At 49.6% G+C, this 15,600-nt stretch overlaps 2 protein-coding genes across 4 annotated transcripts in view; one reads left to right on the top strand and one right to left on the bottom strand.

Moving 5' to 3' along the window:
• LOC126517808 (receptor-type tyrosine-protein phosphatase kappa-like) overlaps positions 1–15,600 on the top strand; it is a 472,380-nt gene that overhangs the window by 15,091 nt on the left and 441,689 nt on the right. The window lies entirely within an intron of this gene.
• On the bottom strand, positions 166–5,809 carry LOC126517807 (uncharacterized). Of its 3 annotated transcripts, XM_050167601.3 has the most exons (3): positions 3,933–5,809; positions 3,232–3,325; positions 166–2,908 (listed from the first exon to the last, which is right to left on the bottom strand). In XM_050167601.3, exons 1-3 carry the CDS (start codon positions 4,593–4,595, stop codon positions 504–506), a joined length of 3,162 nt encoding a protein of 1,053 aa, XP_050023558.2. In that variant the 5' UTR covers positions 4,596–5,809; the 3' UTR covers positions 166–503. The 3 variants fall into 3 exon arrangements, with proteins under 3 accessions (XP_050023558.2, XP_054920307.1, XP_054920306.1); XM_055064332.2 differs by lacking the exon at positions 3,232–3,325; XM_055064331.1 differs by lacking the exon at positions 3,933–5,809 and having other exon boundaries at positions 3,232–3,924.

The raw sequence follows: 15,600 nt of genomic DNA on the forward strand, positions 1-15,600 counted from the left end.
ATGCAAAAATTGCTACGCTGCCTGCATTTCTGTTCTTCGCGAGAGTTACGCCGTGAGCCTGTGTTGCTTGTGAGCATGTTGGTATGCAGCCCTGGAAATTCCTATTGCATAAGAAGATGCCGGCGGTAAAAAAACGAGGTCAATAAGTGACGAGTAGATACGTGATTTCGGTCACGATGTTTGGGTCGCCATGCAGGTTTTTATTATGTCAGCTGTCAGGAGGTGTCAATTGCCACAGGTCTTTCGTAGATCTCAGACCAATGACCAGAAACTACAATGAAGCCTTGAATTAACTTGAACAAAATAAATTAGAATGTCAGCTTGCAGCTCAGTTTGATAAGTTGGAAAAAAAGCGGATACCTTGTACAGACATAAGGTGAAAAATCAGCACGCACAGCAAAGTAAGAATAAACACATGAATGAAAACTATATTAAAAGAGTAACACAAATGAAACGAAAGTTTTTGAATTCTGGCGATATGCATTAAAATTTAATTTCAGTGTTCACTGTAGGCTCACTCCTGCACACGTCTTGCTTGCATGCCCGTCAAGTCCCGTTGCCGCGGCTTGACGCAGGTGCACACGCAGCCTCAGTCTCGCGTAGTTTGACACAAGGAGCTTTTCCACTGTTTCTTTGTGTTCCTGACAGGCGCACGTTACGCCCCACCGCAACATCTTTGTCAAGTATGCGGTTACAGCCTTCAAAGGAGATTTCATGGTGAAAACGCTTTCCGTCCAGGCGGTGATACCATTAAAATGTTCCTCGCAAGATTTAAGAACCAGCATGACTGCATCGCTTGGGTAATGAAGGTTGCTGCCTTCAGAGACGTATTCCTTGAGGGACGTCAAGTACGCATGCTCACTGCTGCTTGAGCCTAACAATGCGGGCTTGCACTGCTCGCAGTGGCCAATAGATTTGAGGATCCCTTTTATAAGAAACCCACCGATATGAAACAAAATCTCGCACTCAGCTGATGTTACCTCTTCGACAAAGGGGATCTCCGAGTCATCGATAGCTTCAATCTCGGCTGCCGTTTGTTCTTGCATACCTGCCGACAGCAGGTCGATCAGGTACTGTGCGTCATCGACATCGTAGCTAGTCGTTGACGGTGTGTGGAAGAATTGGCTGACACAAACAAGCTTCAACGCACACTTCACATCGTAGGCGCTTGGAACAGGCTTCCTGAGACGTATAACCGAAAATAGATTTTCCAAGCAGTCCTGGAGCAATCGGCTCGTGAGGAAGAACTTGTAGCCTTCACTTCTTAGAAGGACATCCTGCAGGCGAATGATCACAGATGTGGCTATCAAGAAACCCGCCTGTGAGGGCTTCCATTGGGATGTGCTCCCCATGTTTGTTCCCCGAATGGTCTCAGACGCCAAGCACAATACGTCTATGGCTGCGTGATATTTGTCCATGTGTTCAAGACTCAAGGCAGTTGATGGGTGTCGTGATGACATAAGAGCATACCACTTAAAGACAAGCTCTAAAAACCACGCTGTAGTTTCCGCCTCCGGATCCAAGATCTTCTGCTTTATCAAGTACCGAATCCCGGCAGGAGCTTCTCGAAAAAACTGAACGGCCACTCCCACCTTCATCTTCGTAAAATGCCCGTTCGACACGTGGATGTCCGAGAGCTTTGGCGCGACTTTCAGCTCCCGTTTTTTGTCAAAGTCTACCACTGCGCGCACGTGCTCAAGTTTTACTTCCCTTGAGGGTAGGTCATGTTGACACTTGGTTGCATCACTAATGGTGAAAACGACAGAACTCAAAAGTTGGCCCCTGATATTCTTAAGTACGTGTGCAGCATCTGCAGTGAAGAAGAGTTCTTTGTCTTCTAGACAAGGATGTGGTATCGAGCATATGGTGTTGGAGTTCCTGTGGCTAGAGAAGCGAAATTCACGCCACATTGCCCTGTTGGAAGAACCCATATCCGAAGTGACGACGCGGATCCTCAGGGAGATATCTGCGCAAACTTTCACGATATTCAATATGTAGTCTTTGAGAATAAGGCCGTCTATGCTCCTTTCAGTAAAGTGATAGGCAATCACTTGTTTCCACCGCCGGTTAAGACCCCCTATCATGAACACCAAGGCATGGTGGGCAGGTTCATCCGGCTTTGCAGGTAAAGTTGTTCCCCCAAGAACAACATCTTCAGCGCGATCAAGCTCATAGCCCCTGGCAATCTCCATCTCGTCTAGTAGCAGAACACAGTCTTTTTCAATGTCTTGCATACCCTCCGCTTTCGTTTTTAGCAGGTCGATCACGTCAGTCAGGATACCGGGCAGAAAACTGAGTGCCTGTAGGCGACGCGCCAGAGTTCTGTTAGTTGGCAGCGGGTACCCGAGTTTCCTTAAGGTTTCATAGCCGGACGTCCCGCATGAAAATTTAATTTGAAGTGCTTGCTTAACACTTTGCGGAGACCAAGTACTCCCTTTGTTGCTATTGCGCGACAGTGCCTGTATTTGGTCTTCGTTAAGGAACTTGATGTTCTTTCCGAATGTTTCAATGTTACCTTCGAGCTTCTTAACTTTTTTTCGGAGACCTTGGATTGTTGAGTTTGCCTGGGTATGCAATTCTTGAAGTTCGCAGTATTTTCGTGTCAGGTCTGCGAGCTGCTTACTTAATTCTGCGCAAGAGGTACAAGCAGACTGCAGGTCAGAGGCCCCGGCATTCATTCCACTGGCTGAGACTTGCAGACCTGCTTCGTCTGTTACCAGTGCACTTGAGCTGGCGTCGTGTGGGCTGCAATTCTGTCCTTGAGTCAGCTCAAACCTGCCTGGTGACGACATTGGGTCCATCGCAGCTTCATGATCATCAGTGGCTATGTCGTGTTGATCTTCAAGTAGGGCCGAGAGGACAGCGGGTCCGGTCCTATCCTTTGGTGCCTTTCTGTGACGAGGCAAAGCTGCGAAATGAAAGGATATCATCAAAATGCATCCCATAAACAGCATTATGCAACAGCGGTACATGCCACGAACGACTTTCTTAATGTCTTTTCACTTTTCTGTCGAAAGCACCGCTTGTTACATTCGTTACACGCTTAGAACTCCTGTAGAGCGACAAAATGTCATTTTCGGTCAGGGTCACTAATTTATATATATATATATATATAATATATATATATATATATATATATATATGTTACGTAGCAACAGCTTAAGAACGACCCCTCCCCCACCTCCTACCGAGAGATGAAAATGGAACACGCTGAAAAATTGAACAACTTACGTCTGAAGGAAAACACTGTCGGCACCGCATTTGGCTTTAGTTTTTTCCATCCGTCTGCTCTGTTTTGCTCGAAGCTGTCCTCTTCGAAATGAGCCTGCGCGTTCATAGAAAGTCGTAAAATTTATTTCCTTCGCAAGATATGACCAATGTTCACACGCCTACAATTGCTGTGTTTCGTACGTTCCTAAACATTTTCCGAACTTTACTGCAGCTGCTACATTTAAAACCGCACTATTATGTTATGCAAACAATTCCACACGTGCGAGTAACGTCCAAGTAACGTTAATTAGCAATGGTTATACTACAGGCTGCCAGAACACTGTCGAACTTTGGGCGCACCATTTTTTTCCAACCAGCTTTTTCCTGGTTGTCCTGCACCGTCCGGAAGGGCGAGAGGAACGACTCAAATTGATTCGCATGCAGCACCGAAAAGCTGAAAAACATCAACGAACGCGCAACACACCACGCCATAAACAACACAGACGCGCACATAGGTTTTCGGAACATGACGGGGACAGTCAAGATGTTATTTTTTGTAAACACTTTAATGTTACTGCTACTAGTTTGCTTAACTGGTAATCTACTTGTCAGCCCAATGTTAACTACCAGGAAACATTATACGCAATCTACTTCGATCATCACTAGCGCTTAAGAAAGTCCACGTCGGAAAAATAATTCCCACGAAGCGCCTCAGTACTCACACTGCATATGCACGAGGTGTTCGTGGGCTGCCATTTGTCCCGCTTGATCCTTGCAGTCCACAAAATTCTTCTTTTTGTATCTCTTGGGAACTGAAACATTCGCCAACCATTCCTCGAGTGATTACTGCACAACGGCACGCAGCAGCCGGGCATTTTGTGCCGACGACACCCAGCGAACTCGTCGCAGCAACGTCCTACCACCTGCTCCGTGCAGCGCGCGCGGCGGGCATGAACATGGCGGCGGTGGCTAGAACGAACCGGTTCTGGCGGCACCGGCGCCGTCAAAGGATGTCTCCACCCTGAACGGAGCGGCGGGCGAGGAGGACATCGAGGCACCCTAGCGCGGGGATGCCCGCCACGCCATCTCCCGAAGGCCGGCTTCACTAGGCGCGAGCGCGCCTTCCTCCTCGCCCTGCGGACCCGTTCCGTGTGGCCCCATAGAATAAAGAACAAACTTAGAGAAGGGAAACTGTACCTTCCGCCGTGGTTCGAAAATAAGCAGCGGCAGCGCATGGAACTTACTTTGGGGGACGCCAGATGACGTCGCTCAAACCGGAAGCGGAAGTGCACATTTTTTTTTTTAGAGCAAAATTCAATATGGCCGTTTTTTGCCGGTCGCGTACGCTGGTACGCGCCGTGCTTGCCCTGCAGGCTATGCGGCATGCCTCAATGCCTTCGCTGCCGCGTAGGTGGTGCGTTCTAATTGCCAAGAGCCTCTACTGACGCCCATACAAACAAGCCACAAGTGAGTGAACAGAACGCGCGACTTTATTGGCAGAAGACAAGCAGTGTACATTCTCGTGCAATAGCAGAAATAAAGTTTGCATGTCGAGATACGCTGGAATCATTGACGCGAGCTCGTAAACGGCTCACCGTCGTCGTCGCACGTGGTGGTCAGGTTAACGAGCAACAACCAGCAGCGGAAACATATTGGACAGAGTGTGCCACTTGTTCGCAGCGACAGTCGCCGTTAAAAATGCAATCGGGAGACGCAGGCATCTGCTACCGCAGCCTACACAGCGACATGGGCTACCCCAGATTTTAGCCATTCACTCCTTTCCAACCTGCACGTTTCTTTTCTTTCGGGGGCCGCTAATGTGTGGCTCACACTTGCTGTCTCACATTGTCTCACTATGGACAAGTCGCTTTCGTGGGCATCGCCTCCATCAGCTACTTTTGCGGGCCTTTCCAACCATCTGGCTATCAACTTCATACGCATCGGACTATGTAAGCACGTATGCTGGTCTCCGTTCATGCCTAATCGCGGCCGAGAAAGGCCAGAGGCACAATATGCCCATTGCTGCAGCAGGAAAGCGCGAACGGGGAGCACGAATCACGGTGCATGAAAATTGGGAGTCTATGTCGCTGTGCAGGCTGCAGGAGCGAATGCTTACTTCGAGAGACTGCTTCCCAGTGCAACCGACCAGGCCGCAATATTCTAAAAACATAACACTGCGACCATAACCAAGTGACATAACAGCAAAATTAAACAGCAATCAGTCACCGCATGAGGTTCAGACAATGCATTATACACTGGCGACGAACCATATGGCAACAGTGAGCATTCACATACACGGGTCTCTTAGGGTACATTGAGCTGCCTACCTACAGGCGTAGTGCCTGCCTTCGTCGCACGTGGTGGTCTACTAACGAGCAACAACCAGCAGCAGAAACAGATTGGACAGAGTGTCCCACCTGTTTGCGGCGACAGTCGCTGTTAAAGATGAGCAACTTGCAGTGCAAAGCAATCAAGTGACGCAGGCATCTGCTGCCGCAGCCTACACAGCGACATGGACTACCCATCATTTTAGCATTGACTCCTTTCCAGCCTGCATGTTTCTTTTCTTTTGGAGGCCGCTAGTGTGTGGCTCACACTTGGTGTCCCACATTGTCTCAATATGGACAAGTCGCTTTCGTGGGCATCACCTTGATCAGCCACTTTTACGGGCCTTTCCACCCAACTTCATACACGTCCGACCATGTAAGCACTTATGCTGGTCTCCGTTCATGCCTAATCGCGGCCGAGAAAGGCCAGAGGCACAATTTGCCCATGGCTGCAGCAGGAAAGGGTGAACGGGGAGCACGAATCACGGTGTGCGTAAATTGGGAGTCTATGTCGCTGTGCAGACTGCAGGATCAAATGCTTACTACGAGAGGCTGCTTCCCAGTGCAACCGACCAGGCCGCAATATTCGAAAAACATAAAACTGCGACCGTAACCAAGTGGCATAACAGCAAGATTAAACAGCAATCAGTCACCGCATGAGGTTCAGACAATACATTATACATTGGCTACGAACCATCTTACGGCATAATGCTTGCCTTTGTCACATGTGGTGGTCTGGTAACGAGCGACAACCTGCGGTACAAACAGATTGGACAGAGTCTCGCACCTGTTTGAACCAACAGTTGCCGTTGAAGATGAGCAACTTCCATTGCGAAGCAATCAGGTGACGCAGGCATCTGCTGCCGCAACCAACACAGCGACATGGACTACCCGGCATTTTAGCGTTAACTCCTTTCCAACGAGCACATTTATTTTCTTTCGGGGGCTGCTATATGTGGCTCACACTTTGTCGCAATGTGGACAAGTCGCTTTTGTGGGCATCACCTTCGGCAGCCATTCTTGCGGGCCTTTCCACCCATACGGCTATCAACTTCATACACTTCGAACCATGGGAGCACATATGCTGGTCTCCGTTTTGAGCAAATCATGGCCGAGGTAAGCCACAAGCACAATTTGCCCATTACTGCAGCAGGCCAAAACGAACGGGGCGCACCAGTTACGGTGTGTGTATAGTGGGAGTCTATGTCGCTTTGCGGACTGCAGGAGCAAATGCTTACCTCGAGGGACTGCTTACCAATGCAACTGACCAGGCCCCCACATCTGAGAAACGTAACACAGTTACCACAGCCAAGTGTGGCAGCAAAACCAGATTCTGCAACCAATCACTTCACTGTAGCTTGCACAAAGACCCAGGCTATCAAGGAAGAGGAGCAATCATCAACGAGACTAGGAATATGGAAAATGAGAAAGCTTGCATTCAAGAGAGAAGCCACTCTGCTCTGCAAGCATTGAAGGCTAAACACATAAAAAAAAGTAAAATGGTGCATAGCACATGTGCATAGGTTAATGCAAGACGCATGCCGATGCTGCATCAGCTATTTCAGGAGAGGAATCGCGCATGACAACATACACTAGAAGATACTGCTACAGATATGTTAGGCTGCTAGACAGTGACTGGTATTAAGTATCAGCGAAGAATCGGTTGACCTTTATATTTGGATGAGGATGAATGACCTCTAACAAAAATGGGCAATGAGAAAGCTTGCATTTATAGAAGAAAAATTACACTTGGCACAAACGGAATTAACATGGCTAGGAAGCTGATTAAGGGCAAACTGATGGAACTCAATCTCTTGGCCAGCGTCGTCCGTGCTTGGTCAGATGTTGCAGGTGCACCTGAAGACGAAGAATTTCTAGAAAGTCCTTTTTGAGTTACCAGGATGACTCAACCAAATGTCCGTGCTGGTGGAATGGTGGCTGAAGCTCTTTTCAGTCTTGACACAGTCCTCTGCAGACTTGATATCTCATTCATATTCTTCTGCATGTGCTTCTTTGTTCTTGGTGAAAAAGCCTTGCAAATTCGGCTCCAGCCCCTTCCTGTTGGCGCAGATAGGAGCTCCTGTGATGACCAAGATGTGCTTGGCATAGACTCTGTTGAGGCAAAACGGTGACACATGAGATACAGCACAGATTAGCCAAATTTATGTGTGTTTTATATCTTCGAACCAATTATACTGAACCATAAATATGAACAAACATTCATATCTGCTGCAAACAGCAAGCCAATACAGCATATATCAAACATATTTATTTCTGAACCATGTGTTGTTTACCTTGTAGTAGTAGCCAATGTGCACACAATGACCTTGTTGTAGCAGGCAGCAGCTTCTGTTTAGTGCGTGGAGTGTGTTGCTTTATACTGGTGCCGTCTTCATTACTGCATGTCTGGAACAGAAATTTTGACTGAATCAGAAATTGAAAAAGCAAAGTTTTAAAATGCAAAAAGGTGTGACATATATGTTGTAATGATTTGCGACTACAGAACACATGCAAATGTACACTGTCTGTTCTAGGGTGCTTAAGCAGCATGTTAAATAAATATTGCTATTGTCCATAAAATTGATGTCTGCCTAACTACAATGCATGTCAACAGCGCAAGTACTATTAAGATCACAAATGAGAACATTTGTGGGTTCATTTATACACTGGAAGTGATCACACTGCTAGTTCCACAAGCAAATGCATGAAAGTCATGAAGCTATTAGAACTGATGCATTATTTTTCTGCACGAACGTGATGCACCGCTTCACTACTGCAAGAATAAATGCCCTACGGTAAACCAATCTGAACAGCAAGAACATTTGGAACCAACAAGTACGAAATATGGGTGAATTATCATGCTTGCAACTGTTCAATACATTAAATTCTGTACTTTCACTTTGTTTTACCAAAGGATTATTCGGTTTTGTGGACGAAAGACGTTGCCGGCCGACTCGAAAAAAATGTTTAATATGTATATTGATAAGGCTACTCAGTCACCTACAACCACGGCTACAATAACATGAAAAATGAGACGCGCGTTCCGATATCGCTCTTTCTTTCCTGGTTGTTTGTGTAAACCAAACGACAGCCTCGCAAGTAAAGGTTTATTTAGGAAACAGCAACTGAGATCCTCACTGCCCATATGTATTGCAGGATCTAGTTCGTTAACTTGTGCCCGCCTGGAAGGTGATGACACGGATATTATATAACGATTCAAGCAGCGGTGTTAAACGACTCACCGTTATTGCCGTTGTCAGCCGCAGCAAAATCCAGCTCCCGTTTCGATGCAGACCTGTTCCCAATGGCTCACGACCGAAACCCAACTGCCGGGCTTACATGTCCGCTTGCAAACACGTAACTTCACCCCAAGTTAAATAACGCGAGACATCGAAGCGCAAGAAACTAGTTTTAGAAACAAAGCAGTCTTGAGTGTACGAACGAATGAATCCGTGCCGCCGTGCACTCGGAAATACCGGTAAAAATTTTAAATCCAGGCCAGAGGTCACGTGAAAGATCGATGATGCTGAACGCTATTTGCGTTTATAATGGCGAAGAAACAATAAACTTACTAACAAAGAGCACAATATCTAATTAGCAATGATAATTTTGCCCTGTTTTTATGTAAAAGAAAATGCTTCGGTAATTGTAAGAGAAAGTTTGTAAGATAAGATTGCGCTTATTACAGCGCCTCTACCGGGAAATGTTGGAACTAACGAACGAATCCCGAAAGTGATGCTACTACGTCGGCTTTGTTAGCAGCGGCGCGCGGTCGATTTTTTCGCCCTCTGTGGCCATTTGTTGAACTTGAGAGTGTGCTAGCCCTGGTGGCCCGCCGAGAGGAGGCATCGTCTGCAACGAGCGCCCTCTCCCCTTTGCCAGGACTGCGGCGCGATTGAAACACTCGAACATTCTATGTGAGTGCCCTACTCTCTCGCCCGCGCGATCGGCTCTTGCGCAAGTGTATCGTGCGCGCAACTTACCGTGCGCTACGTTGGACGACCTGCTGCATCCCTCGGGCTGCATTTCGCAACACAGGCACCTTTTCCGCGCGCTCTTGGCCTTCGCCGAGGACGCGGCACTTCAAAGCCGCCTGTAAACATGCCCCACCCACGGGCTTACCGCGTCGGCTGTCGCCGCCGGGTTTTTCTTTCCTTCTCATCCATCCTTTAACTCCCCCTTTTCCCCCTGTGCAGCGTGGTTGAGGTGTCCTCTGCCGAGAGACAGTTACTGCGCTGCACTTAATCCCATTTTCCCATCTCCTACTTTAGAATCTCTTTAGGCGTCATCGGAGCGGGCTGTCCCATTGGCCGAACATAACGCGACTTTCAGTCCTCGAAGGGTTTAAAAGAAGCATTCTAGAGGATCCCAGAGAATTCCCTGATTGACCTCTCTCGAACTTTTTGCCGCGGGCCGCAGCGTCCGAGTTGATGCCGGCCCGTAATGACTGTACTACTGTTACTTGACTCTCACCTCTCTGTATATAATGTAATATAAACCTTCCCAAGTTTTGTTTTCATCCCGAAGTCCGTCCTCAACCCCTACAGCCCTTGCTGATGTGCTTGAACTCTTGGCTGAAGTTGGTTAGCATCACTTCCGTTTTCCCTCCGTGGAGTCGAGCGATCCCTCTTGCGACGCAAATTTCACGGTCTAGCAGTAGGCGTTGGTCACCCTCGATGACGCCTTCTACGTCGGCAGGTGTTTTGGTGCCGGCGGAAATGACAATCCTGGAGCGAGGCGGGACGCTGACTTGACTTTCGAGCACGCTTAAGGCATGATGACTACGAGAACTCTCCGGCGGTATCGCTTGATCTTCAGACAGGGCTATAGACTTCGACTTCAGGTCGATGACTGCGCTGTGTTGGTTTAGGAAGTCCATGCCGAGAATGACGTCGCGTGAACATTGTTGGAGGATAACGAAGGTGGCAGGGTAAGTCCGGTCATGAACGGTAATTTTTGCCGTGCAGATTCCAGTCGGCGTAATCAGGTGTCCTCCTAGCGGTCTGAATTTGAGGGCCTTCCCATACAGTCTTAACCTCCTTCAACTGGGCGGCGATGTGTCCACTCATGACGGAGTAATCGGCCCCTGTGTTGACTAAGGCGGTGACTGCGTGGCCGTCGAGAAGCACGTCGAGGTCGGTGGTTCTTTGTCTTGCGTTACAGTTAGGTCTTGGCGTTGGATCACGGCTGTGTCGCGTTGACCTGTGGCTGGTATGGGACGCCGTCAGGTCGTCTTTCGTCGTCGTATTCTTTGCTTTCACACTTCGTCGGGACGGTGGCGTGTCGTTATGTCGTCGAGGTAGTTTTTCGGCGTCTTCGGCGGCGGCGGAGGATCTTTGTCAGTTCGACGAAGAGCAACCGCACCTCCATCGGTTGCTGCTTTTATTTTTCCGGATATCTCGCTGACCGCCCCTGGGCAGGGCCAGTGTATGGACGGCGCTGCGGCGACAGATAGCGGCCTGGTGACGGCGATCGGGACGGTCGTCGATAGTTGCACTAAGTGGCGGCTAGGTAATCGGCGATGTCACGTGGGCGCTTCCCAAGCTCAGTCCCAAGTCGCGGTATGGGCATCGGCGGTACACATGGCCGGCTTCTCCGCAGTGATAGCAGAGCGGGTGGTGGTCAGGGGCTCGCCAAATGTCCGTCTTCCTCGCGTAGGTGCGCTGGGCGATGGTGGGCGTGCTGGCGGCGGCGGCTGCGGACGACGGAATTGCGGCGTTACAGGGCCCTGGCGAGGTCGCGGAGGTGGCCTTGACGGCGTGCGACGGGGGCGTAGGTCATCGCTTCTGGCTGGGGCTGTGGTAATTGAGGTTGCAGCTCGGCAACCCCGAGCCATCGCTGAACCTCATCTTTCACGATGTTGGCGATCGAGGCCACTTGAGGCTGCGATGAAGGCAGGACCTTGCGCAGTTCTTCGCGCACAATGGCCCTGATGGTCTCTTGAAGGTCGTCGGAACCCAGTCCTTGGATGGCGTACTGCGGCGTGAGCCCCTGGCTGTTATATTGCCGGGTGCGCATCTCCAGAGTTTTCTCGATCGTCGATGTCTCCGCAGAAAACTCAGCTACAGTCTTCGGTGGGTTACGAATAAGTCCAGCGAAAAGTTGTTGTTTGACGCCCCGCATCAGGAAGCGGACTTTTTTCTCTTCCGAAATTTTCGGGTCGGCGTCCCGGAAAAGACGGGCCGTCTCCCCCGTGAAGATCGCGATCGTCTCATTTGGCAGCTGCGCTGTGGTTTCTAGTAGAGCTTGTGCTCGCTCGTTTCGCATCACCCTTGTAAATGTTTGCAAGAAGCCGCTTCGGAATAGGTCCCACGTCGTTAAGGTGGCTTCTCAATTCTGGAACCACGACCTGGCAGCGTCTTTGAATGCGAATAAGACATGTCTCAGTTTGCCGTCGCTGTTCCAGCTGCTAAATGCAGCGACCCTCTCATACGTCTCGAGCCAGATTTCCGGGTCCTCGAATGTTGAACCGCGGAACGTCGGAGGCTCCCCGGGCTGCTGCAGCACGATGGGGGACGCTGGTGCTGCCATTGTGGTTTGCCTTGGCCACAATCTTCTTGGTCTTCTCAGGTAGAAGTCCGTGCTCCGGGGGCAGCTGTTGGGGAAGACGGCGGCTTGCTCGATGGTCCGGGACTACGTTGGTGTTCTCTTTGCGGTCCGGGCTCGGATCACGGCTTGTCGGGGGCGTCCAGTACATGAACGAATAACACCTGCACCAGATGTCGCGTGGTGGTGACGTTGAAGAACACAGTAGCAATACTGTGAAAGACAAAACTAACTTTTATTGGGCGAACCTGTGCCCACGAAAACAGGCTATACTTATAGCACAACAATAGCGGAAAACACGGTCAACACCCGCCGTGGTTGCTCAGTGGCTATGGTGTTGGGCTGCTGAGCACGAGGTCGAGCGATCGAATCCCGGCCACGGCGGCCGCATTTCGATGAGGGCAAAATGCGAAAACACCCGTGTGCTTAGATTTAGGTGCACGTTAAAACCCCAGGTGGTCGAAATTTCCGGAGTCCTCCACTACGGCGTGCCTCATAATCAGAAAGTGGTTTTGGCACGTAAAACCCCATAATTTTTAACACGGTGAACGATCGTCGAAAATCTGATCAGCGGGTCAAGCGCGTCGGCTTTTATAGATCAGTCGTCGAATGTGCCAGAGTAACCGCTGGGACCCGCGTGTCTTCCACAAAGTTCTACACTATTCGCGTCGCGCATACATGCAACCAGGTTACACAAGTTGCGGTGAAAGACAGTGGACGGAACCATCGATAACATTCCAGAAACTTCCTTTACATGCAGGCGCATCCTGCGCTGTGCGATAACATTTGTTAGGCGGTGAGAAGTGGTCGCCCGATAAAGATAAAGAAGTACACGTGTCAATATAAAGCGGGCAAAATTGATGCATTATATAAGGCTCTCAGATAGACCACTAATATGTGTGGAGAACGTTTGCGAAAGCCTTGTAAACAATCACACAAATTCTTGTAAGATATAAATTGATATATCGAATTTGTTCACTTTGGATGCTCTGATGGATGCACTTTACAGAATCACGATGTTGGTTCTAGATGAAGAGCTACGAATTTATAAACTTCGTGCTTCTATGTTTTTCAAGCTTGCCAATATTTGAAAATTCTATAAAAAATTCAGGCCCTAAATTGAAATTCCACTTCGAAGAGTCACTAGAATTTAACATTCTCTCTCAATTGAACAAATTTCTTTAAAATCGGCCTGATGGTTAAATGAGAAAAGTATTTCAGCGTTTTTCATGTATATATTTACGTTGCAGAAGTCAGATATGAAGATGTATTTAATAATATTTGGGGTTTTACGTGCCAAAACCACTTTCTGATTATGAGGCACGCCGTAGTGGAGGACTCCGGAAATTTCGACCACCTGGGGTTCTTTAACGTGCACCTAAATCTAAGGACACGGGTGTTTTCGCATTTCGCCCCCATCGAAATGCGGCCGCCGTGGCCGGGATTCGATCCCGCGACCTCGTGCTCAGCAGCCCAACACCATAGCCACTGAGCAACCACGGCGGGTGAAGATGTCTTTACACTATTTACAAGATAGACAGCAATGCATAAACAAGATGGCTGTCGAGATCGATTCCACCTGTACACGTGAAATGGTCTACTTCTCACTGGCGCCACTCCTGGTTGCGTGCCTGTAGAGCCAACGTGTTGGTGTCAGCTATAAGGGAGGTGAACTCGCGGTAATGTAAGGCTTCAGCCGGAACGCATGCACAACTTCCGTGGAGACACATGAGTCCAACGGAGTGAAATCGTACTTCACATCGCCCCGCTGACGCAATATCGTTTAGGGCCCTGTGTAGCAAGGCAGCAGCTTTTCAGACAAGCCAACGGGGTGACATGGTGTCCATAAGAGGACAATGGAGCCAGGAGGAAATCGAAGGTCCCGACGTTGGCTGTCCTACCGGATCTTCTGCGCGGGCTGAGACTCAGTGAGCCGGGAGCCGGCAATCTGGTGTGCCGTGTGAGCTCTGGTGATAACGTCTTCTGCAATTCAGTGGGAGTCTTCGTCGAGGTTAAAAAAAAAAAAGAGTGTTTCAAGGGGAAATGAAGGGTGGCGGCTGAAGAGAAGGTAAAAGGGTGAAAAGCCAGCGGTCTCGTGACAGGAATAATTATAGGGAAGGTCACGAATGGTAACGTGCTATCGCAATCGCTGTGCTCGTTAGAAACGTAAATAGCATTTCTGTCAACATGCGAGTGAGCCGCTCCGTCAGTCCGTTTGTCTGCGGGTTGTAGGCGCTGGAAAGCTTGTGCTCGGTAGAACAGGAGCGAAGTAGACCTTCAACTACTCTGGAGAAGGTACGGCCGCGATCAGTGAGGAGCTGCCGGGGTGCGCCGTGATGCAGGTATGCCGCCATGTAAAAGGAAACCTCACAACTCAGTGGCCCAACTGGTGCGCAAAGCTAGCATGATCGCCTAGCGGGTCGCGTAATCAGTCGGGATGACGCACTTGTTGCCAGATTTCGCCTTCGGAAAAAGGCCGAGAAGGTCGAGACTGACTCGAAAGAATGGTTCTGAGGGCATATCTACGGGGTGAAGGAGGCCAGCGGGGTGCAAAGCACATTTTTTTTGCGGCGGTGAAAGAGCGCACCGGCTGCAACGCTGCGGTGCACAGAGAGTTACAGGCCTGGCCAGGAGAAGCGGTGCCGTACGCAGGCGTAAGTACGCGAAACGCCGAGATGGCTTGCAGTAGGGCCGTCATGCAATTTTCGAACTTGCGCAGAGTGGGCTTCGAATGTCCACAATTGAGATGATCGATGAGAACACGTAAGCAGTGATCACGCCGTTGTTCAGTGCAGATGTCGTGCAGATCAGGAATGGCCACTACGCAAGATTTGGTGTCAGGCCCATCATATTCAGGACGGTAAAGAGGATGACGGGAGAGGCAGTCGGCGTCCTTGTGCAAACGGCCTGACTTGTATCAAACAGCGAATGAATATTCTTGGAGCCGTAACGCCCATTTATACCCAATCGTCCAGTGGGGTATTTAGGTGAGAAGTGCCAGCACAAGGCATGGTGATCGGTAACCACGGGAAATGTGCGGCCGGACAAGTAGGAGCGAAATTTAGCAACTGCCCAAACTAACGCCAGGCCCTCATGTTCGCTAATTGAAACATTCCTCTCGGAAGGTGACAGGGGGTGGCTAGCGTGTGCAATTAGGCACTCTGCATTGCGCTGCCATGAAACAAGTGCATACCCTCTTCCATGGCCACTGGCATTCGTGTGAAGTTCAGTGGCAACGCAGATAGATCATGAGCCCGCAACGGGGGGGGGGGGGGGGGGGGGTGCGGTGAGCAAGTGTACGAGGGCGGAGAAGGCTTTGGTCTCAGGAAGGCCCCATCTGAAAACAACGTCCTTCATAGGTAAGTCGGTGAGTGGGCGAGCAGTTTCGGCAAAATTCTTGATAAGGCGACGCAAACACGAGCATAGCCTAACGAGCTTCTCACGTGTGCGGCGGAAGACGGGACGGGAATGTTCTGGACTGCGCGAGGCTTATCAGAGTCGGGTTGAACGCCAGCAG

This window comes from Dermacentor andersoni, chromosome 11 (assembly GCF_023375885.2).
Source record: "Dermacentor andersoni chromosome 11, qqDerAnde1_hic_scaffold, whole genome shotgun sequence".
Taxonomy (NCBI): Eukaryota; Metazoa; Arthropoda; class Arachnida; order Ixodida; family Ixodidae; genus Dermacentor; species Dermacentor andersoni.

Bases quoted from the DNA above. Each gene is read 5' to 3' on its own strand.
- LOC126517807 (XM_050167601.3), bottom strand. From the start codon at position 4,595: ATGCCGCATAGCCTGCAGGGCAAGCACGGCGCGTACCAGCGTACGCGA. The intron at 3,326-3,932 runs GTGAGTACTGAG...ATGAACGCGCAG, and splicing joins ACACCTCGTGCATATGCAGT to GCTCATTTCGAAGAGGACAG. The intron at 2,909-3,231 runs GTAAGTTGTTCA...TTCATTTCGCAG, and splicing joins GACAGTGTTTTCCTTCAGAC to CTTTGCCTCGTCACAGAAAG.